This window comes from Myotis brandtii, unplaced genomic scaffold (genome assembly GCF_000412655.1).
Source record: "Myotis brandtii unplaced genomic scaffold, ASM41265v1 scaffold506, whole genome shotgun sequence".
Lineage (NCBI taxonomy): Eukaryota > Metazoa > Chordata > Mammalia > Chiroptera > Vespertilionidae > Myotis > Myotis brandtii.
In genome coordinates, this window is record NW_005369287.1 from 418,759 (window position 1) to 442,705 (window position 23,947).

Consider the following 23,947-nt stretch of genomic DNA (forward strand, 5'->3'; position numbering starts at 1 on the left):
GTTGTTGTTTGTTGTTGTTGTTGTTTTAAAAAAAGCACCCCATGTGTGTTGAAGCATTCGGCAGCTGTGTGTGTTTGCAAATGAGGGCGCTAGATAACGCCATGGCCTCATGGGCCTGCAGTCCTGAGTTAAAGGCAATGGGATGCGGGAGGAGGAGGTTGGTTGCTATAAAGGTTGCTTTTTGTTCACTTACAGTCTCTCTCAAACACCTGGCTGCGTGCTGGCAAGGATGCCCATGTGGATTTCTGTGCACGTGTCCCATCCTCAGAGAGCACAGGTGGGCCAGGTAGAGGTGACGTCTGTGCACACTCATGGTTGGGAACACACTGGTTTCCCGGTTTTCAGCCTGCTGTGCTGCCACCTTCCAGTAGGTGGCAGCAGAGCCAGCAGCCATCCTACTCGGACGTGGGTGAAATGCGCAGAAGACAAGGACAGCTGGAGCTGGCTCTTAAGACAACTTCGCCAAAACAGCACTGAAGGGCCGCCTTCCATCTCCTAGGCCTAGAGGAGGCATGAGCCCAGGAAGGCCGACAGGGGGCTGAAGTTAGAGTAGAGGGACGGGGTGAGGGACACGGGAGACCTGTCCCAGACGATGAAGGCAGCTGTTTGGGCAGGTTGCAAGGTATCAACTTTTAGGGCTGATATACATCACTACTTATCTCCTTTCCATCTTAATAAGTGACTCCAGAATGAACATGAAGAAATAGCTGCCGGAGGTGTCTGCAGCCTTACCAGGGCCCGCCCCCATGAGCTCCTTCCGCCCATTTCCTCACTTCTCCTTGGCCTGGACCCTTCACTGCCTACTCTTCTCAGGAGTTCTGACTCCATTCACCATCCCCTGGGGGAAGGGACCCTGCTCCTCCACCTAGGGGCCGCGAGATACATCACTTCTTATCTCCTTTCCATCTTAATAAGTGACTCCAGAATGAACATGAAGAAATAGCTGCCGGAGGTGTCTGCAGCCTTACCAGGGCCCGCCCCCATGAGCTCCTTCCGCCCATTTCCTCACTTCTCCTTGGCCTGGACCCTTCACTGCCTACTCTTCTCAGGAGTTCTGACTCCATTCACCATCCCCTGGGGGAAGGGACCCTGCTCCTCTACCCAGGGGCCCCTGCCAAGGAGGGCACTGCGTACATGCCGTGCATAAAGTCCTTAGCAGGGAGGAATAAGGTACAAACTCATAAATTAGAATTCCGTTTACACTTGTATTCCAAGGGTACTCAAGTTTAAACAGCTCTAAGTTAAAATGCATTGGCATTTTCACTGTTACGATTACATTTACAAGTCATTTGTTTTCTATCGGAGGGAAGAACAGACAACCAATCATGAACATCAACTTCCAAGGGGTAACCTTTCTGATGGAGGTATTCGACTTGCCACCAGCTACCCCGGAGGCTAGAAGTGGAGATGGAAGCGGAGCATAAGGTGGGCTATCTAACTGTCCTCCCTACTAGTCTAACCTGTCGGCTTACAGTGGCAATGCGAGAGCTTCCCTAACCATCCTGGCCAGGAAGGACAGAAAAGGCAAAACCGAAACGCATTTCCATAGCTCCTTCGCGTTTCAATAAAATCCACTGCAGAAATCTTGCTTGTGTTTTTTCCGAAACATCGCCAAACGTTAATACGTTAAATTATATAGGTCATAATTGTGCCAAATTTTCCTTCAAGCATTTTTACAACTCTTCTTTACGTTTGGCTCCATATTCTTGCTCTTTAATTTGATTGTAAGTTCTGTGTCACTGCAATTCTGTCATGTTTCAGGAACTTATTTTTGCTTCTTTTTCTGAAGGTGGTAACTAGGTTTGTTAAGTATATGTGTAGAAAGAAGTCTTTCCAACGTGATTCAATGGAAAGGCCTTCGTTAAGAACGCTGTGCTATACTGCCCCCTTGTGGCCACTTTAGCAATCAACAAGGGCATCCCCCAACCACCTGGGCCACAGAGAATGAAGACGGAGCCTTTTTCCCTTCAGCGGTTTAAAGCTTGTCTGCTGGCACTCTTGTTGTTTCTGAAGAACCAGAGGAGTGTGGATGGGGATGCAGGTTGATCCCTGCGGTGAGATAAAAGTCCCAACTGCCCCTGCCAATCTCTGCAGATCGCTGAACTCATGATCTTGCAACAAGGTCCCAAAATGTCTTGTGACAAAGCTTTCTCATAGCCTGTAACGCCACCAGCCCCTCCCACATTTCTCTTGCAGGTACCAAGTGTTTGTAGGTGGGTTTCTTTTACATCCACACCCTCCTGTCTCCCTTATTGATATCACCTCACTTTGATCACTTACGGTGTCATGGAATTTGAAACCAGAAAGGTTGCGAAGATCAGCCAGTCCAACCCCCTCATTATAGAGAGGAAGACCCGAGCCCACCTCCAGCCCCAGAGATTCTGATGTAGTGTTGTATTGTACCCTGCGAATCACACAAGGACGCCTCAAGAAGTCGAATTAAGGAGCCACATTTATTTCAAAGCCGGGACTACGAGGGGGCAATTTGCTCTCCAAATCTCGTAGGGGCCCTCTTGGCCGAAACATCAGACTTATATAGGCAAATATCACAAAGGTATTGATTACATCTCGAGGTTTGGAATGAGGAACCTGGTTTGCAAAAAGCCGTTTGTTACAGAAGCTTCGATTGAGCAAGTTAGTTACAAAGATTAATTATAGTTTCGGGTCTTGGGACCACTGAGTCAACGGAAACACATTCTCTGGAGCCACTGAGGCCATTTAGAGTAAGTGTGCTGTCCTGGTCTCCAGGTGCAGAGGAATGTGTTTCGAAAGACCAGTAAGATCACTCTCCATGGGGGCATTCAAACCACAGTCAATGGAGTATTCAATCGAATGGGATAACTTATATAAGTTCAGAAAAATCAAAGTAACTTTTCTATTATTTTAGCAAGCAAATAGTTACAGAAGCCAAGTCAGCAGGGTTAAAATATTAAACAGCAATTTTCACCCAAGCTTGGTGGCTACCATGCTTTGGTAGCAGATCTGGGCGGGCCAGCGCAGAGGTGTGTCTTCAGTCACGGTGCTTCCCCATCGCGCTTGGGCGGCCAGCAGGGAGCCACTGAGTAGGACGGGTGGGAGCAGGGGAGGAGGGTCTGGGATTCAGGGGGGCCGTGCTTCATCTAGCCTGCACATGGTAGTCACTTGGGGAGCTTTACAAATAGTGACAGCTGACTCCCACCCCCAGGGGTCCTGATGGGGAGGGTGTACAATGCGGCCTGTGGTTTTTCGACTTTTAGAAGTTCCTGGTGATTCTCAGTATGGCCAAGTTTGACAACCTCTGCCTAAAGCCTGTCCTGCTGATCATGCAGGAGCCAGGGCTGCGGTCCCAGGAAGACACCCCTTGCCCCACGGCTGCAAGTGGGAGACACAAAGACCAGGGAGAGTCTGGATTCGGCTCCAGATTTTCATAACAGAACGTTAGCACTGTCTTCAGCAAGCTGGTTCTTAAAGCATAGGAATCTAGACTTAAGTGGCAGCATAAAGTATCTACAAGAGGCCCTGAGTATTTCACGGTTATTGCTGGTTTGAGATTATGCTTTGACTCATCCATTCCAAGTGAAAAGTAAATAAAACTGGGATGTCTGGCACCCATGCTGAGCTTGCAGCTTCAAATGCCAGAGAGACTGTCTCTCGTGCAGAAAGGGGGCTGCTGTGTGAGAAGTTTCACAAGTGAGTACAGATTTCACTTATGTTGGTGAAAGAATTCAGCGCCCCCCGCCCCAAGAACCATTCCTTTAACTCTCCAGTACAACATTATCCCTACAGAGCTGCAAAATTCTGGAAGTCCACGACAGCCTGGAGACAGCAATGATAATTCTGCAGTTAACTTTTCACTTACAGTTGGTATGAAATATTATATGAGTTTCAGGCATATAGCATAGAGGGTTAGACATTTACATAATGTATGAATTGATCCCGCTTCTAAGTCTAGTACCCCTCTGAGACCACACATGGTTATTACAATATTATTGATTATATTCCCTAAGTTGTATTTGACTATTTTGTAATTGCCAATTTGTACTTCTTAATCCCTTTCCCTTTTTCACCCAGCCCTCCAACTCTTCTGAATGGATAAAGAAGATGTGAAATGAAATATTACTCAGCCATAAAAAAGAATGAAGTCTTACCATTTGTGACAACATGAGTGGATGTAGAGGATATTGAGCTAAGTGAAATAGGTTGGAAAGAGAAAGACAAATCCTATATAATAAAAGCCTAATATGCAAATCGACCAAACGGTGGAACAACCAGTGGAAAGACCGGTCGCTATGATGTGCACTGATCACCAGGGAGCAGACGCTCAATGCAGGAGCTGCCCCCAGCCTGCAGGTCCCAGGCCAGCCAAGGCGGGTGCCAGTGGGGGGCCCCCGATCACCCCGCCAGTTGCCCCACAGATCGGCCCTGATCGCCAGCCAGGCCTAGGGACCCTATCTGTGCACAAATTTCGTGCACTGGGCCTCTAGTACCATATAATTTCACTTACAGGTGGGATCCAAAAAACAAAACAAACAAACAAACAAGATAAAAACAAACTCATAGATACAGAGAACAATCTCTGTGCTCTGTATTTTCTTTGATCTTGCAGTTAATCAGCTGCAGGAATGATTCCTTGGCAAGACCCCTCTGTGGGTGAGGACCTTCCATTGCTCCACATCACCTGGGTCGGGGTGGAGATGGCGCACTGTCCCCATTACTGTGATATGAACATTGATCAGTGGGTTCTGAGGCTATCAGTCAGATCAGTTACAGAGTCCCCATCAGCCTCTGATGATCATTCAAGGGCCACTGCAGTGACACAAATTAGAGAGGCCACCTGCCTACCATGAAATCCAGGTGAGCCAGACAACTTCTTGCTCCCAGAAATCATGTCCATGACCGAGTCCCACAGTGGCTTGCAACGCCCTGGAGAGAAGACTCATGACCACCTGGGAGAGATGACCCAACACACCCGGACAGAGTAAATAACAGAGTGCAGTGGACAGTGTCATGAGTTCAGGAGAGTTGCATTTTAAATACATCCTTATTCACCCAATGCCTATTGAGAAGCTACTGAGCTGGTGCTAGGGTTACCACAGGCCCCAGTTCCTGTGTTCAAGGAATGATGTAAGAGTCTAAAGACAGAGCCCAGAGGTAAACAGACATCCACAACGTGCCTGGGGTGAGGCCCGCTCCCAACGCCGAGGAGGGCGGCAGCGCTGGGCGGTCAGACTGGCTTCCTGGCAGGGACAAAGGCTCGGCTGGAGCCTGAGACCAAGGGGCAGCCTTCTGGCGTCTCATGTTTATATCGGGCCCCGACTCAGCAGCGCAAATGAGACCATGTTATAACCAAACACACTCTTCCTCATTCGGGGCCGCATCTGCTTAGAACCCGGACCCATTTCATCTGTGCCCGCCTGTTCAGTGCAACCCCGGGATTGCTCAATCAGTTTCAAGATGCGTAGAATTCGTTTTCTGTTGGGCATGCCCTTGCTGATGTATTTTCCCTTTTCTCCCATGCCCACAGTTGATTCTTCTGGGGTAGTGGATCTCAACCAGAGGGCAATTTTCCTCCGGGAGCCACGTGGCCACGTCTGGAGACATTTAGGTTGTCACAACTTGGGGAAGAGGCCAGGGATGCTTCTCAATATCCTCAACACACAGGACAATCCCCCACAAGAAAAACGTGTCCAGTCCCACATGTCAGCAGTGCTGTGGTTGAGAAACCCTGTCCCAGCCTCATCCAGGAGGACACAGGCCTGTGCTGGGCTGTTTGGGATCCCAGGCAAGATTGCTGCAGCTTCCTCCAGACTCATGGAATGTTCTGGATTCTTGGCATGGCCACAGGAGACACGACTGTCCCTGGGCACTCTATCATCATCCACCCATCATCTCACTCTACCACTTTGGTCTCGACTCTCTGTCAGTCCTGTTCTTCCCATCGGATCCTTTTCCTTCCCACAAAACATCACCCCCTAACACTTCGGATTCTAAATCTACTTTTGACCCAGCAGACCACCGACCTCCACCCCCGTATGCACCCTCTCCCTCACCTGCAGTAGAGTCCTAAAACCCAGACCCTCCTAACCAGCAACCACCTTCTCCCCAGGCCCCTGAGAGCCCAAATCCTGAGAACTTGAGTCCCAATACAGTCTTTCCCCACCTAACCCTCGCTCTCAGGCCACCAAAGACTGCCTTCCTCAATAGCCACTTCTATTCCCATGACCGTTCTACCCCTGAGAGAGAGAGAGCAGGAACCGAGGGCATAGTCCGGGTACACATCCCATTCTCTATGTCTGATCTTTCCCAGATTGGGAAAGGATTAGGTTCTTTTTCCACCAACCCGACCATTTTTATTAAGGAATTTGAGTACCTGACCCACCCATCCTCTAGACTCATGGAATGTTCTGGATTCTTGGCATGGCCACAGGAGACACAACTGTCCCTGGGCACTCTATCATCATCCACCCATCATCTCACTCTACCACTTTGGTCTCGACCCTCTGTCAGTCCTGTTCTTCCCATCGGATCCTTCTCCTTCCCACAAAACATCACTCCCTAACACTTCGGATTCTGAATCTACTTTTGACCCAGCAGACCACCCCCGTATGCGCCCCCTCCCTCACCTGCAGTAGAGTCCTAAAACCCAGACCCTCCTAACCAGCAACCACCTTCTCCCCAGGCCCCTGAGAGCCCAAATCCTGAGAACTTGAGTCCCAATACAGTCTTTCCCCTCCTAAACCTCGCTCTCGGGCCACCAAACACTGCCTTCCTCAATAGCCACTTCTATTCCCATGCCCGTTCTACCCCTGAGAGAGAGAGATAGAGAGAGAGCAGGAACCGAGGGCACAGTCCGGGTACACATCTCATTCTCTATGTCTGATCTTTCCCAGATTGGGAAAGGATTAGGTTCTTTTTCCACCAACCCGACCATTTTTATTAAGGAATTTGAGTACCTGACCCAGTCCTATGCCCTGACCTGACACGACATCTATGTCATCCTGTCCTCCTCTCTCACCCCAGAGAAGAAGGAGCACGTTAGGCTAGCAGCTCAGGACCATTCCCTCCATAGACAGGACGTGGCAGCCAACCCGGTTGGAACTGACGCAGTCCCCCGAACTGACCCGAGATGGGACTATCAGGTTAATTCTCCAGGGCGCCGGCTCTGCAGCCATATAATCACCTGTCTCATTGCCAGACTCAAAAGGCTGCCCATAAGGCAGTCAACTATGACAAACTTAATGAAATCACTCAGGGCCCTGACAAAAACCCAGCTCTCTTCCCCCCTCCTCACAGAGGCCTAACAGAAATTTACCCCCCTGGCCTCCACCTTCCCAGAGGGGCCCCTTCTTCTGAACACCCATGTTATAGCCCAATCAGCCCCCAACATACACCGCAAACTTCGAACAACAGACACAGGTCCACACACCCCTCAAAAAGACCTTGTTAACCTGGCCTTTGAGGTCTTTAATAATAGAGACCAGAAGACCCAAATCCAAAAACAAAGGCGAGATCAGGCCAAGGCTGAGGCCCAGAAGGAGGCCTTTCAGCTCCTAGCCACCACTCGCACATACCCCAAACGACGTGCCGGTCCTCCAACAAGCGTAAGTCAGGGGCTAAGCCTCCTCCGGGCCTGTGCTTCAAGTGTAACAAGGAAGGACACTGGGCCAAGTCCTGCCCAAACCTGAGACCCTCACCTGGGCCCTGCCCAAGGTGCAGAAGGGGAGGCCACTGGAAATCAGATTGTCGTCTGGCCCCTCCAGGTCAGACCTCAGCCACTACAGCAAGGCCACCCTCTGGACCCGGTGTGCAGCTCCCAGACCTCCTGGGACTAGAGCTGCCCAGGCCCCGACAAGGCCCCACAGACTTACATCAGCAGGACAGAGCCTCGGGGAATGATTGTGGGGGCAGGTAAGCCGATCGCCTTTTTAACTGACACTGGGGCCACTTACTCTGCCCTCCCCAAGTTCGCTGGGACCCTCGTCCCCTCCTAAGGCTCTATTATGGGGTTTGAGGGATTCGTCTCACAGCCATTAGCCACTTCACCTCTACACAGCATCTTAATAGACACCCCCTTCATCCACTCTTTTCTCATTCTACCTCTGTGTCCGACTGGGGCCACCACGCATCCCCTCATAAAGCTCAGTTGTCCCGAACCACGGTCGCCTACCTTGGTTTCACTCTGACTCTGCACAGCTGAGCCATTACCTTAGACCGTAAATGCCTTATCTCCTCCATGACTGTCCCCTCAGCCATGGCTGCCTCAGGACCAGTTTTTACCTCTCAAGTCACTCAACAGGTTTCCTCAGCCTTGGGTGTCACATAGAACTCCACCCGGCATCCTAGTCAAACACTGACTCGTTTTTTTCTACATCCCTAGCAGGAGACAGAGTTCTACTCAAAACAGGGATGATCAACTGGACAAGAACCTGTACTCTAGTCTCTCTCTCACCCAACATAGACGTAGCCTCCCCACCCCCCAATAACTAGTCTTTACCTGTCTCCAGATAATCCATCTCCTCATAACCCTCAGTATCTCGGCAGGTGTTGGGACTGGCGCAAGGGGCTTAACCAGGGCTCTATCATATTTTGCAAATTCATGGGACTACTGGCTAAAAAATATAAATTGGTATCTACCTTCCTTCATAGGACCATTAACATTCCTATTCCTCATCCTTGTTTTTGACCCCTGTATTCTGTACTATTTTTCATCTTTCCTTCAGGACCACCTTCAAGCCTTCACCAACCAGTCTCTCAGGGAAATCATGCTGCTGCAACCCCTCACTCCAGCCAGGAGGCATCTATACAGTGTTCCAGTCGACTACAATCAAAGTCCATCCCCTTATTATCTCGACATCCCCTCTCAGCAGGAAATACCTATAGAAGAAAGGATCTTCGTCCCTATTCCATAAAACAAAAAGGCTGGAATGTTAGGCCCGATCAAATAATCGAATCAGTACCCTCTCCCCCTGGGAAACTGACATTTAGATCATTTCGCAAGCGGCATTCCCTTTCGCTTAGACCACATTGTATTTGCAAAGACCATTAACTTTCCCTTCAGGACTTGCCCAGAATCTGGACCCACCCAGAGAATTCCACACAGAAAACGTCTCCCAGAATCTGTTAAAATCTCTGATTCCCCATCCCTGGTTGCTCAGCCCATCTGGTTTCCAGATAACCTAATAAATTTTAATTCTTTATCACTGTCGGACTCATGTGTACCTTCTTCAGGGACCCTAACAGAAACAAGCCAGCACAGGAGGAGGCAACTTTGGGGAAAAGTGAGTAGTTTCATGAGAGAGAGAGAAGGGAGTAGAAACAGATGGGACAGAAAGCTGGTGAGTAGAGGGTAACTGAGGATGGCCCTGCTCAATTTGCTAAGGAGTGTGGGCCCAAGTGGTATGGAGAGGGGCCGGGGAGGGAATGTGTACCTTGGCCATCTGATCGACCCCAGCATGTGGAGAATGTACAGGAGGAGGCAAGAGAGGAGGGAGGCAGAGACCCCAGGCAGAGTTTTGGCAGTGCTCCTCTGGGGACACACGGAGGCCTCTGCCAAGGTTAAGAGCTCTGAGTGGCGAGTAGCTAATAAATTTGAAAGCTTCCAGGGGAGCCCAGCTGGCGTGGCTCAGTGGTTGCGTGTCGACGTATGGACCAGGAGGTCATAGTTTGATTCCTGGTCAGGCACATGCCTGGGTTGCAGGCTCCATCCCCAGTGTGGGGCATGCAGGAGGCAGTTGATCAATGAGATTCCCTCACCATTGATATTTCTATCTCTCTCTCTCTCTCCCTCTCCTTTCCTCTCTGAAATCAATAAAAAATACATATACTATAGTATTTTTAAAAAGAAAGAAAGCTACCAGGGGAATGACTCATTAGGACTTGGATTTAGGCAGGGAGGGAGGTCAAGGCTGGGGCCCCGGATATGAGATGAGGGGTTCAGTGTTCAGGACAGTTGAGTTAGAAATTCCTGCAGCTGGCAGTGTCGGGAGAAGCTGGATGTACTGGCCTTGGACCCAGCAGAGCACATGGGTGGAGAGGCACATCGGGGCCCCAGCAGTGGACACAGGGCTCAGGACAGAACCCTGAGGAGTGCAGACAAGAAGGAGCCCCCGAGGAGAAGAAGAAAGTGTGTGGGACAGGCAGAGCCCTGCTGAGGCCAGAGCTCTGGGAGGAAGAGGAAGTGTCAACGGTGTCCCGGAGACACCAAGCAAGATAAGAGCGGAAAAAACATCCACGCAATCCAAACAGCAAGATAACCTACCAGCGCCTGCCTGGTCTCCTCCTGCACTGACTCACAGCAAAGGGACAGAGAACCATATTTCCCCTTTGCCCCTAGAAAAGCACAACTTTGTCCCCAAGTTCTGGGCTCTCCGGAGGGGACAGGACCAGCCTTTGTGGTTCGAAGGCCCTGGTTTGCTGGGAGAAGGATCCTTTCCCAAGGATCCTTTCCAGAGGGTATGGCTGAATATGTGATGGGAAAGAGGTGGGTACCTCAGACTCCAGTGCACAGATAGCAGCCAGCTCAAACCACGTCCTTGGAGTCTATAGGAAAGGCTCCAGGGGCCTCAGGGACCCTCCCTGGGGGAGCACTGGGCAGGGAGGGAGCACAGCTTCAGTCCCCCTGGGCCTTGACCCCAGGAGGGCCCAGAGTACCCTCCCAGGCTGAGGACCAGGGCCCAGCCCCGTCTTGTACAGTTAAAATCTGTCATGATTTAATGTTGTTAAAGGGAATATTTTCAAAGTGAGGATGCTACTTGGTTGATTACCTTTTACCTCTGTTCATAAGAAAAGATTTCTTAACTCTTCACAGTATGGTTAATATTGAACCAGGGACTGCTCAATCTTCCCGACCCTCCTAAGCAAGCATGTCAAACTCACAGCTCGCAGGCCACATGCAGCCCACAATGAATATTTTTGCGGCCCAGCCAATATAACGTTATGTACGAAACATTTTAATTAAAATTTCACAACTTAATTTTTAAAATATCCTGTTATACATAATTATTAATAACTACAACGTTCACTAATGACTGATTACTATAATCGTGTTGCATTCATTTCCCTTATGCGCCTTACGGGCAGGTGCACCATTTCTCTCCACTAATACCAGCAGCGAATATTTTAGCAGCTGATTGCCACGTCATTAGTCTTGGACTGACTTGTTTGCTGTGTGCAACAGGAAATATTTCGCTTTTGCAGAACAAGAAAAATAGGTTTATTTGTGTTACGCTTATTAGTTTGTGCAGTTATTCAGTGTCTGGTAAGTTAATGTTCAAGAAAAAATATTAATTTTTATTAAAATGTTCTATTATTTTATGTTAACGATGACTCATTTATTTCAGCCCTCTGCATTCAGCATGTCTCTATTGAAATAAACCTACGTTTCTATGAAAATTGAAGCTTTTGTTTTTTTGTGGCCCACATAAACTTAAACCTTGTTTACTTGGCCCGTGTTAGCCTTTGAGTTTGACATGCTTGCTCCTAAGGCTAGAGAGTGGCCCATGAAATAAGGAAGGAGAAAGAGGAGAACTGGAGGGTGGCGCGGGGGCGGGGACGTTTCAGTTCTCCTGCCACTCTCGAGCCCTGATGACCACGGTGAGCCAAGAGGGGTAAGTGGACAACGGGCACGTGACTCCTCCTACACGACCACAGCATGGGCTCATGGTCTTATGACATAGTAGTTTCGTACACTTCAGTTTCTGTTTCTGATCTTAGGGAAACTAAAATGTGCAGGGAACCCAGAGCCCTCAGCATGTGCAGTAGGCACTGTGGGTTCTGCCCTGATGCCCTCTTCAGGGTCAATGCACTCACTCTCCCAGCTGCTGGGCTGGGGCAGCTGCACGCCTCCTTGGGAACCACCCTCAGCTGCTGGGACCTGCCTGCCAGGCTATGCCCCCTCCCAGGGGACGGCTGAGGCCTGGCCCCCTTCCCTCAGTGTGGGACAGCGCCGCAGGGCCAGCCCAGCTCCAAAGCTCCTCACGGGATCGGCTGAGGCCTCCGTTGGAACTCCCTTGCGGTCAGCTTCTCCCTCTGCTGGGTCCCGCCTCAGTTGGGTCCCTTCCAGGTTGTCTCCTGGGAGCCCTTTTTAGATCAACAAGACCTCTGCCTGCAACGCCCTTGCTGAGAGCTCCGCATTCCTGGGAGTGCGCACTCAAATAGTCAAGTTCTTGGCTCCAACTTTCTTTTCCACCAATACTCAGTCACAGGCGCCAATGACTAATAAAATATCTCCACCCTGCGTTATGTTACTTTCACTTCCCTTGTCCCATCTCTGAGACACAAGTAAATGGTCCCTCAAGGATCTGAAAAAAGAAGACATCCGGAGGAAAGGGAGGAGAGGAGGTCTATGCACTCCTCGCCTGGCTAACGCCCACTCGGGCTTTCAGCTTAGATGACAGCTATCCTGGGACGCCTCCCCTGGGCCCTCTGGGCTGGGCAGGTGCCCCTGCTGACTGCCCCATAGCTCCCATGTGCTTCCCAGCCTATCACGTGACTCCCTGGGTTATAATCAGTTATGTACCTGACCGTATCCCTCTAGATCAGTGGTTCTCAACCTTCTGACCCTTTAAATACAGTTCCTCATGTTGTGACCCAACCATAAAATTATTTTCGTTGCTACTTCATAACTGTAATGTTGCTACTGTTATGAATCGTCATGTAAATATCTGATATGCAGGATGGTCTTAGGCGACCCCTGTGAAAGGGTCGTTCGACCGCCAAAGGGGTCGCGGCCCACAGGTTGAGAACCGCTGCTCTAAGCAGTAGAGGGAAGAATCTCCTCTGGGAATCCAAAATCTGTGCCTCATGCAAATGTGAGGTTCCATTCGACAACACCCTCAACACAGGAGACCACAAAAGCAGACCAAGAAAACTCATCTCAGGCCATTGATGCCCCTAGTGCTTCCGGCTCAAACAAATGCAAAACTGCCCCCAGAAGGGAGTGCTCCCCCTTCAGGCCACACAAAGTTGATGCAGAGAAAATAATCCCCAATAAATTTGAACTCACATGGAGACTGCAAATATCCAAGGAAATGGATCACCAGGAGAGACAGTGGGTAGGCTTCACAAACCACAATTAAACCCTGACTGGTATGAGTAAATCATGATTTGATTAAAAATTTTATAAGGAATCAAGATCCTTAAAAATGGAAGCAAAATATTATTAGCACAACCTACTCAGTGTAGACAAGAGTCTATTCCATTCTTGTGGGTTTGTCGTATTGCCCTAAGTCAGCACTTGGTCTTAGAATATGAAAAGCCCTGGAAACCCTTCTGGATATGGGAGTTTTTACTCAGTGGGTATTTTTCCTTTTTTTTCTTAGAAAAGTCTCTGGAAGCTAGTTGAGACAGGAGACCGTAAGCTAGTGATGGATCTTGTCTTTGTGGCTAAATGGTGTTAACCAGCTGGTCTTAGAAACACATACTCAAAGAAAGAATGGAGGGGAGGAGTGGGTTGGTTTAACCGGGGCTTCCAGGGAGGTCAGGGAACGGACCAGTGGATAAGCAGAATGCTAGGAATCGAGCCAAAACAAAATAATACTGAAAGCGAAGGCCATGCTAATTCCAGGAAGTAGGGGGGATCCTGAATATACACAACAGTGGTTTTTCTTGGGAAACTTCCAATTTCACATAATCTCGTGACTCATTCGAGGTGCCTGCCTGCAATTTCCCTCCACTTAACCACATCACGTGCAGGGTGTGTATTCACGGGGTTTTTCAAGTCTCAGCTTTGGACTTGACTCTCATCCCCGGGCCTGCGATCGACCAGTGGGCATCCGGCAATAGAGTATCAAGAGCCCCCATCACCTACTCACTCCAGGTTCTGGGGAAGTGGCGGGGGGCAGGTCGGGGCTGGTGGGGGGCTGGTGTGCCTCCAAATAGCCCGGCCACAGGAGGTGGAGCCCCTGAAGGAAGGGTGACCTCTGCTGGTCCCAGGGCCGCAGCCACCACCACTGGACAGAGCTTCCCAGGGCACAGTGACCCTCACTCACAGGAGCCCATGGCGGGCGGGGCGACGGGGGGGGGGGGGGTGCTGGCTGGGAAATGGTCACAGCCCCGGTTCCCACCAGCACCAACCCTTGCTCAGGGAGGAGCACCCAGTGTCACCCTTTGAGTTAAATTTAATGCTGGATCACATGTTCGTCTGGGTCCTTCTCGTGTTTGTTTTTCCTTTCTTTAAATGCTTTCCTTATTTCTATTTTAACAGGTCCACGTTCTGGATCGAATGCTACCCCGGACCCCTCTGTGGCGTTAACAGGATGCCATCTGACCAGCAACATACATGCTAAACCAATCCACAGGAAGGGTCCCCCCGGAGGCCGGTCACAGGTGCAAAGACTGGAGCTGGGAGTTCAGACAGACTGCTCAGTTCTGTCAAGTTCCTCTTCCCAGTTCAGTTTTCTTCCCAACCCTCCCCGTCCTCCCTCCGCCCCAACCGCCCACCACCTTCGCCCACCGCTCCAAATTTGGGCTCTTGTCTCAGCTTCCTCTCTCCGGCCTCAAACCCTGCCTCGTCCCTGCCTTGTCTGGGGTTGAACTTGTCACCCTCACATTCTCTGCCTCCGTGTCCTCACCGTGGAATGTTCCTGCGCTGGCTTCTCCCTCCAGGAACAGGGTCAGCTCCTAACAGCTCGCCTGACCCCTCGGTTCCCATGGAGTAGGGCTGTCGGTGCTCGTGGCAGCCCCACGCTTCCTGCACTGACACCCCACGTCTGCACCCCCTTCCCAAGGGATATATCCCTGTGGCTGCCACTACCGGGGAAATCCTCTCTTGAGAACCCATCCCTCAGCCAAAAGTGACAAGAAACACCCAGCACGGTCCCTGGGGTTCTCACTACAAGTTCTGGGAGCCCCGGGTGGATTCCAGGTGTGGGCTCTGCAGATGCTAAGGAGCTGCTGCAGGTGGCCATCGGGCCCCTGGGTCTGCAGGCGCCACTGTGACACTTGGCTGCAGCTGGTCCCTGCTCAGTGACACATGTCAGACAGGCCTTCCTAGCCCTCCCTTCGTATCGCCAACCAGCAGCCAAACCCAGTTCCCTTATCTGGGGCAGCCAGGAGGCCCGGGAAATCAGAGGCGGGTCCAGGGGGAGGTGGAGGACTCGACAACTTCCTGGTTTCCCCCGGAGGCTGCGACACAGCCTGGGGGGTCAGGGGGAGCTTCCACGGGGCTTTCAGTTAATCCCGGAGCCCCGGGACTGGGGGGCAGAGCTATCAGGGACACACAGTGGCTTCTCTCACCCCTAAAGGTCAGGACCGCCTGCTGGGCTGGAAGGAAGCCGTTGTCTCCCGTCCCAGGCCCGTCCCAGCGGCTTGGCCAGCTGAGGGTAAGTCATCTGTGTATTTCACCAGCGAGGCCATGTGAGGCGGAGGATGCTTTCGCTTTTGCAGACATTTGCTCCTGTCCTTCGAGAGCAGAACTCGGAGCTCCCAGCCTGTCACAGGAAGCTGCCCGGGGGTGAGCCAGCTTCCCAGACAGGGAGGAATGAGGACCCACGCCGATCCCGCCACCCTGGCTCTGGGTTCTCTCGCGTGGGAGCTCCTCTCTCTTTCCTACCTATTGCCTTCAGGCAGGCTCCTGTTCCTACCCAGAGAATGAATGAAGTTCTTAGAAGCCGTGTCCCGCTTACCTGAGTTCGCCGGGGGTGTCAGCATCGGGTGCAGCAGCCCAGGCGGGAAGGAGGGACGGGGGTCAAGAAATGTCTGTTTTCACTCTCTGAGCCGCAGGCGTCCTCTGGCTCCCGGCGGGCTGCGTGGGCCCTCACCTGTTCGCTGTTTCCTCCGGGGCCGTGCAGCTGGCTGCAATAACATCATCTCTCCTTTCTCTGTGCAGGGCAGCGGGCGATGGCTAATTACACCGACGAGGATTATGACGTCATCATCGACCCTCTGTCTGACAATGAGACTCTCACAAAGGACGGCGCCGAGCCATGCCCCCGGTACGACCCCACCGTCCTCTCGGCCCAGCTGCTGCCTCAGCTCTACACCGCCGTGTCCCTGCTGGGCCTCCTGGACATCATCTTGGTGGTGTTTATCCTGGTCAAATGCCGAAGACTCCAACAGGTGGAACACATCTACCTCCTAAACTTGGCCGTGTCTAATCTGTGTTTCTCGCTCACCTTGCCGTTCCGGGCCCACGCTGCCTCCCACGGGGGGACCCTGGGCCATCGCACGTGTACCGTTCTGGTGGCACTGTCCTCCGTGGGCCTGCACAGCGAGGCGTTGTTCAACGCCCTCCTGACCCTGCAGAACTACCTGGTGTGTTTCCACGTGAGAAGCTTGTCCCCAGCGGCCAGGAGGCCGGCCTGTGGCATCCTCGCCAGTGGCCTGGCCTGGCTGGTGGCCGCTCTGCTGGCGCTGCCCGAGGTCCTGCTGTGCATGGCTCAGGGGGACAGCCAGGGGGACAGGTGCCCCTGCAGCAGGCCTCACTTCCTGCCGGGCCAGGGGACGGCCTGGCAGCCCTTTCTGGCCTTGAAGGTGAACGTGGCGGGCCTTCTGGTCCCACTGCTGGTTTTTATCGTTTGCCTTGTGCGACTGGGGAAAACGCTCAGGAAGTCTGCCCTTTCCCAGCTGGTTTTCGCCATCATGGTTGTTTTCCTTCTGATGTGGGGACCCTACAATGTGGCGCTGTTCCTGTCTACGTTCAAGGACTCCTTCTCGCTGCGGGACTGCGGGAGCCGCAACCACCTGGACAGGAGCGTCCAGGTGACGGCCATCATCGCCAGCACCCACTGCTGCGTGAACCCGCTCCTCTACGCGCTCCTCGACAAGGCGTGTCGGAGGTGTCTCTGCTCTCGCTGCTGTCCACTTCCGCCCACCGAGGACCCTGCACAAGATACACCATGGGAAGAGCATGACCACTCCACTCAACTGTAAGCCGGCTTCCATCAAGCTGGACAAATAAACATCGCTTTTGTTTCCTGGATGCCTGGTTTTGTATATGTTTTGGCTATGGATGAACTGTGCGCTCCCCCCCCACCCCAACCCCAATTTATATGTTGAAGCCCTAACCCTGTTATTTGGGCATAGGGGCGTTGGGAGGTCATTAGGGTTAGATGAGGTTATGAGGGTGGGGCCCTTGAGATGGGATTAGTGCCCTCAGAGGAAGAGACTCAAGAGAGCTTCCTCATTGTTTTACACGTGTGTCTATGAAATCCATACAGGGAGGAAGGGGGGAAGTGAGCATTGGATTTGTCTCAGGTGCTGGGCTAGGCTCCTTATAAACATGAGCTCCTTCACACCTCACTTCCCAGCCACAGTGTGGGTGGAATTAGCTCATTTCTCTGAGGAGGAAATGGAGGTTCAGAAATATCTCTAAGATCACACAGCTACAGAGTGGCCGGGCTGGGACACAAACCTCGGTGTCATTTGCTCCAGAGCCCGTGCTGTGTCCAGCGTGCCAAACTTCCAAATACTGGGCAAGAAAACACATGAGATGAACATGTACTTTCAAAACCAATTGGACTGAATTTCAAATGCGAAGCAACCCGTTTATACAGAAGCCATTTTTTAGACACATTTTCTTGCAAATCATTGAAAGAATGGCTAGCTGGAGGCGCTGGATAGAGGTGAAGGGACATGTTCTGTGGGAATTCCCTAGGTTTTCTTGGCTGCTCCCCCAACAGGCCCCCAGACATCGCCAACCTGTGAGCCTCCCATGTTTCTACTGCTTCTTTCTACTTTCACAATAGTACGTGTACGATTAGGTTTAGAAATGTTTAGCACAGTGTATGTTTTGTCCTTTTCAGTGAAACAAATACCTCAGGCCTCACCAGCCTGTGACTAACACATCAGAAGTGTTTGCCTGGGGGAACCCAGTGCCTGTGTTTCCGTTACATGGCCCAAGTAGAGATGACAGAGGAAATGCAGATGCCCATGGACCACAACCTTTCACCTCCATCACTGAGGAGGGAGGAAGAGCAGGTGACACTTGGGGAGACCCCATAGGAACACAGTTTATAGCAAGCACTGGCTCTTCCACATCGTAGTGGGGGGGCTATGGATGAACTCCCCCCCCCCCGTTTATATGTTAAAGCCCTAACCCCCAATGTGATGTTATTTGGACGTAGGGACTTTAAGAGTTCATTAGGGTTAGATGAGTTAATGTGAGTGGGGCCCTTGAGATGGGATTAGTGCCCTCATAGGAAGAGATACAAAAAAGCTGCCTAATTCTCTCTCCCCACCATGTGAGGACACAGTGAGAAGGTGGATATCTGCAAGCCAGGAAGAGTACTCTCACCAGAACCTGCCCATCCTGACACCCTGACCTTGGACTTCCCAGCCTCCAGGCCTGTGAGAAATCAATTTCTATTGTTTAAGCCCACTCAGTCCATGGTATTCTGCATGGCAGCCCAAGCAGACTAGGACAAGGTTCCTCCAGAATGAAATTAAATCGAAAATAAAAACACCATGAGATGTCAAAAGGGAGACCTTGGAAGAAAGTGTCCCAGCAGATATAAAAGAGGGTTATGATGCTGAAGAAGAGGAGAAGGAAAGGGACAGAGACAGTTCCACTAATTTAGACAAGTGGGTCTGGACTCTCCACCCACTTCTACCACATGTAGGAGAGAATTCAGAGACAATGACATCATTTGCAGATGTTTGCAGGTGCAGCGATGAACTCAGAGAATAAATCCTGTCGGAATTTTCAGAATGAAAACATAGAGTGTACAGAGAATAAGGATCTACACTCTTACAGTGACTGAGGGTGAAATGGTTACTAAAAATCAATGCAACAGCCCACACACATAAGTAGTGAGAATGTTAATAATTCAGTGAGGTCTTCCTCCCATGTCAGACAGTTACCCTAAACGTAAAAAGAACACATGGCCCTAGCCGGTTTGGCTCGGTGGATAGAGCGTTGGACTGCGGACCAAAGGGTCCCTGGTTTGATGCTGGTCAAGGGCATGTACCTTGGTTGCAGGCTCCTCCCTGGGCCGGGGCCGGGTCAGGGCAGGTGCAGGAGGCAACCAACCGTTGTGTTTCTCTCACACTGATGTTTCTCTCTCTCTTCCACTCTCTCTAAAAATCAGTGGAAAAATATCCTCGGGTAAGGATTAACCCAAACAAATAAAAATAAAACAATAACACATGCTTCTCTACAAGCTATCGCGTTAGAAAGCTAGCAACCAGTGAAAAGAGAAGGTGGCTAATGTATTCAGGATAAGCTGGCAGTGTTTCTGTTCTGACCATAAATTATTTTCTAATGCAAAAAAAGTTCCTACCAGCTCCAGGTCATTCTGACTTGGGAGAATAATTGAAATCTCATGAACAACCCTCTATTCAACTCAATTCTATTTATTTGTGGGCACAAATGGAACACATTTGAAAACAGGCAACAGGATTAATATTGTGAACAAAAAAGCAGTAACATTTGAAGTTGAAAAAAAACAAAACAGGATGCCCAGTTAAATTTTAATTTCCATTACACAACAAATAATCTTGTCTTTTCCTTTTTTTTTCTAAATGTGACCCAGGAACTGCTCACCCTTCCCTGGCCGGAGGCTCCCACCCCCAGCCTGAATTTCAGTAGAGCTTTTGCCTCTACAAAGTGCCTCCTCAGACATCTCATCGGCACCACAGATGAGACTTTCAGAGAAAACCGAGGGTCATCGGCCTCATTTTAGAAAAGTGGAAACTGAGGCTTAAATGGCACAGCTGCCGCGTCACAGTCCGGGCTTGTCACTCTCTGACATCGGTGCTCTTTCCTCTCCTGCCCACTGCCCACCCCCCCTCCCGCCCCCCAAAAAAAGTCCTTCCTCAGGTGTCTGCAGGGCCCTGTGAGTTCCTGAATGTCACCACACTGGATTTTTTACAATAAATTACAAATCCAGAGGATTGGGGGAAGCCGGGTCCTCTGGCCACTGCTCCCCTCAGCTGCCCATTTATAGACACTGAGAAAAACAAACTTCTCCAAAGCACTATCTCTGGCACATCTAACAGAAGAACATCTTTGATCCAAATGTTAGGCTCTGAGCCCCTTGATGTTGCCCTGGGAGTTGGCCTTTAGCTACTTCCTGGGAGGCCATGCTCAGGAGGGGCTGGGAAAGGGGGTGTGTGTCTTCCTGTGGGACTTAACATAAGCCATCTGGCCTCCCCGAGCCTCAGACAACTGGGTAAGGCCCTGCCCTCTCAAGGCAGCTGGCAATTGGATGGTCATTGGAGATTTACCTCAGGTCTGTCTGATGGTGGTTCCAGAGGGTCCCCGAAGCCATCCAATAGCTATGTCCCCAGTTGCAGGACAAACACACTCAGCAACGGACAGAATCCCTGCACTGATTCTCTGTGGAGTGAGGGCAGCCATGGGGGGAAAGGCCAAATGGAAGCCATTGGAACTGCTCTTCATGATAAAATGCTAAACAAACAAGACTGCATGTGCAGAGGAATTCCCGCAAGGACGGGGAAGATGCAGGAGGGCACCCCACCCAAATGGCGGAGTTGGTTTGTACAGGGCCGGATGGGTCTTGGAGAATGCCCAGGGACCACTGGGAACTTAACCAGGCGGGGCCTTAGTTGCAGGGCCGTTTCAGCTGTGGTTTCATTGCTGGGCCAAATCAGCATTTCACCCCTGGACCTGGTGTGCAGTCAACTTTTTTCTTCTTCTCCTCCACCCCCCGCCCCCACCCCCGGCCCTCAATCCTGTCAGGAAAGACCATCAGAAGCTGTTAGTTTTCAGCTGGCAAGGCCAGTAACACACCCGCAAGGGAGAGCACTCTTCGCCTCAGACCCCACCAAATGCCTGCGCATGGGAGGGCCGGCCCCTCCCGGACCAGGTCAAGGCCCCTCCCAGCAGTTGCTGCAGGAGCTGCCCACATGCTGTGTCTCTGGGCTGGAGAACCAACTAGCCAGCACCTCACAGACCTGCTTGCGCCCTCTCCTCACAGTTTTTTTTGTTTTTACCACAGGTACTCATAAGTCAAACGTGGTGTTGTTTTCGATGGTTTTAGAGGTTATATAAATAGTCTCATTCTCATACTGCAAGTACTTCTGTTACCAGCTCCTTTTGCATGGCACCAGGCTGTAAGCAAAGTAAGTTTCTGAATGGCCAAGCAAGGAAAGCCATGTAACGAGGCTGAATTAATGGAATTATGTTTGACTGAAGCAATTTTTAAAAATGTGTCCAGAGAAGAAAAACTCATTTAAGTCTGGTAAGCTTTCCACTGATGACAGTTGCTTGAAGAACTGAGGACATTGGGAATAATACCAATAGTCAGTTTTTAAAAAATGATGCAAATGATTTTGAGGGGTTTTCCTTTGGCTTTTGATGGGTCAACAGGTGTTCCAGCTGCTATCAATTGAGTCAATGGTGAGTTTGAAGTGAGTGAAGAATTAGCCTCCATAAACAGTCTGCATGCAGTTACTACAGGCAAAAATATTTTCTAAGAAATTGAGAAAATACTAATTCAGAACAATCCAAAGTGAAGTCTGCAAAGATGTTGTTACAATTGATCGTGGTTAAAATACGTGTTAAGCAGAACAAGGCTGAGATGGACACATTTACAAAGCTTTTGAAAATGGAAGGTGTTTATTTAAAGTGTGATTTTTCATTTGTGGTACTTTGTGGAAAGTATGTTAATTCACTGTGTGCATTAAACCACTAGTATCAACATGAACTTCATTGGCTCTCATGGACTTAACCACCATCAGTTCTGTGAATTTCTTTTTCCAGAAATAAAAATTTAATATCCTGCCCTGACTGGTTTGGCTCAGTGGATAGAGTGCCTGAGGACTGAAGGGTCCTGGGTTCGATTCCAGTCAAGGGCATGTATGTTGGTTGCAGGCACATCCCCAGTGGGGGGTGTGCAGGAGGCAGCTGGTCGATGTTTCCCCCTCATCAATGTTTCTAACTCTCTATCCCTCTCCCTTCCTCTCTGTAAAAAAATCAATAAAATATATTTTTAAAAAATTTTATATCCTGACTCACCCCACCATACAGCAGTCTGGTGGCTTAGCACTGGGAAGTCGTTTTATGATGATATTTAGAGGTCAAGACCAGGATTGACATTTTTTTGAACAAGAAGGACTGTCCTTATCTACCTTGCAGGACACTGAATGGCTCTGAAAATTAGATTTTTCTGTGAAATGGATTATGTTTCTTAATCAACTCAACCCAGGATAACAAGGCAAAAATCGCACTTACGTGTGAAACAGATATGGCATTAAAGTGACTTGACAACTAATGCTTGAATCACAAGAAATGTCAGGCCACACTTCCGGTACAATAAAAGTTCAGAGCTCAAACTACTGGCCCGGGGTTTTGCAGACCTCAGTGCAAGGCCGGTAGAGATTGTCATATCTCAGAGTCAGTCTGTGCACCTGAAGCGCATCCATCTTGTCTCCAGTTGGAAGCGATGTGCCATCAAATGGCATGGCAGCTCAAAGGTAAACATCGAGAGCGGAGGGTCTAATGCAAGGCAGTACATTTCTTCCAGGTGGTAAACATGCACAATTAAAAGCATATGCTTGCAGACTGAGAGCAGTATTGGGCAGCACCTATCAGAAAAGACATCTTCAAGAATGAAATATGTACAATTTCACCACAGATCAGTATTAATCGATGAACATTTGCAATCTATTTTAATAATCTATTTTAATAATAAAGAATACTCATTTTGAACCCCAATTAAGCAAAATTTTACCCTCCAAAGAATTTCATTTTTCTCATTAGTTGACCTGTATTACCAAAAATAAACAATGAAAAAAATTGTACCCAGATCATGAGTCTACACTAATACTTCCCATGGCAGTTCAGTCCATAGGTTCTGCCTTGCTTTCCCCATTATGTATTTCCATCTTCCTTCCTTCTCTCAGTTACTCCAGGTCCCAGAAACATCAACACATTTACTCATGTTCTCAATCCTACACACACATCAGAGGCTTCAGAATTGTTATGCCCATACCACTTGGAGTTCCCATTAGACAGCTGGAAAAATGATGAGGACATGTACCCAAACTAGTCCTAGAGACGTGGCCTGGAGTCGGGGCATGACGTCATTGCTGGGCCAGGGAGAGTTACTGGTGATACAAGGGAAAGCCATGGCCCAGCCGGTGTGGCTCAGTGGGTGAGTGTTGATCTATGACACATGCCTGAGTTGAGGGCTTGATTCCCACTGTGGGCCGTGCAGGAGGCAGCCGATCAATGATTCTCTCATCATTGATGTTTCTATTTCTCTCTCCCTCTCCCTTCCTCTCTGAAACCGTGAATGACTCCCCAGGGGAGCCCTGTGGTGGAAGCTGCTGCATGGTTCTCTGTATGGGGAAGTAGCATCAATACAAGAGAAGTTGTGAAATATGCAGAAGTCATTGGGAGAGGGAAGGAGGGGTTGGGGCTACCCTGTTGCTGGTCAGTGTTGTGTCTCTGTGGTGGCCGTGCAGCTGTGCAGGTCGAGCCCTGCCTACAGCATCCAGATGAGGGGCACACAGTGGCCGAAATCCAACCCACATGGCTCACCAGGCCGCCATCCCTGGAACGAACTGTACATACCCTGAGAAAGGGGCACCTCCCTTGGACTTTGCCCAGGGGCCCTCTGTGGGCTGGCAGGGCCGTCCTCTGACTGCTCTCGGACCAGCCACCATGAAGGGCTTTGCAGCCGCTTCTCCTAACACCTTTCCCCTGCACCGCCGCCCTGCCCCGTCCTGCGTGGGCGTCCTGTGTGGGAGTCTCAGTGGGTCGGTTTGTCTGAAGACTCTTGACCTCTATGGAAGATCAAGTCCACCTCAGGGAAGATGAGGCAGGTGGACTTCCTCTGACCAGGTCAGACTCAGAAAAGAGGAGGTGCCTCTACACCATCTGAGGCTTTCTTCTCAGTTCTGTACAGCAGGGCTAGGCCACCATCCCTGGAGGCGGAGGTGGCGAGAAGAAGGGCAGTGCAGGAAAGGCTCATCCTGTCTGTGTTTGCTTCTGCTTGTCCGTGTCCCTTGGAGCAAAGCCTGCTGGGACAAGAGTGGTCTCACCCTGAAGGTCATATTCGCTTTG

General features: G+C 50.4%; 1 protein-coding gene across 6 annotated transcripts; it reads left to right on the top strand.

The window, feature by feature from the left end:
* The first annotated feature begins 9,304 nt into the window (after positions 1–9,304).
* CCRL2 (chemokine (C-C motif) receptor-like 2) lies at positions 9,305–16,897 on the top strand. Of its 6 annotated transcripts, none has more exons than XM_014548440.1 (4): positions 9,305–9,314; positions 14,183–14,304; positions 15,222–15,299; positions 15,806–16,897. In XM_014548440.1, the coding sequence occupies exon 4, from the start codon at positions 15,817–15,819 to the stop codon at positions 16,846–16,848; it is 1,032 nt and encodes a 343-aa protein (XP_014403926.1). In that variant the 5' UTR covers positions 9,305–9,314; positions 14,183–14,304; positions 15,222–15,299; positions 15,806–15,816; the 3' UTR covers positions 16,849–16,897. The 6 variants fall into 6 exon arrangements, with proteins under 6 accessions (XP_014403926.1, XP_014403928.1, XP_005877135.1 ...); XM_014548442.1 differs by having other exon boundaries at positions 9,311–9,314; positions 15,811–16,897; XM_005877073.2 differs by lacking the exon at positions 9,305–9,314 and adding an exon at positions 13,682–13,795.
* Positions 16,898–23,947: the final 7,050 nt, after the last annotated feature.

What these genes read in the sequence shown, in the direction of transcription:
- CCRL2 (XM_005877072.2), top strand. Translation starts at nt 15,346, where the DNA reads ATGCTTTCGCTTTTGCAGACATTTGCTCCTGTCCTTCGAGAGCAGAAC. An exon ending in TCACAGGAAGCTGCCCGGGG is followed by an intron (nt 15,431 to 15,805) that starts GTGAGCCAGCTT and finishes TTCTCTGTGCAG; the next exon opens with GGCAGCGGGCGATGGCTAAT.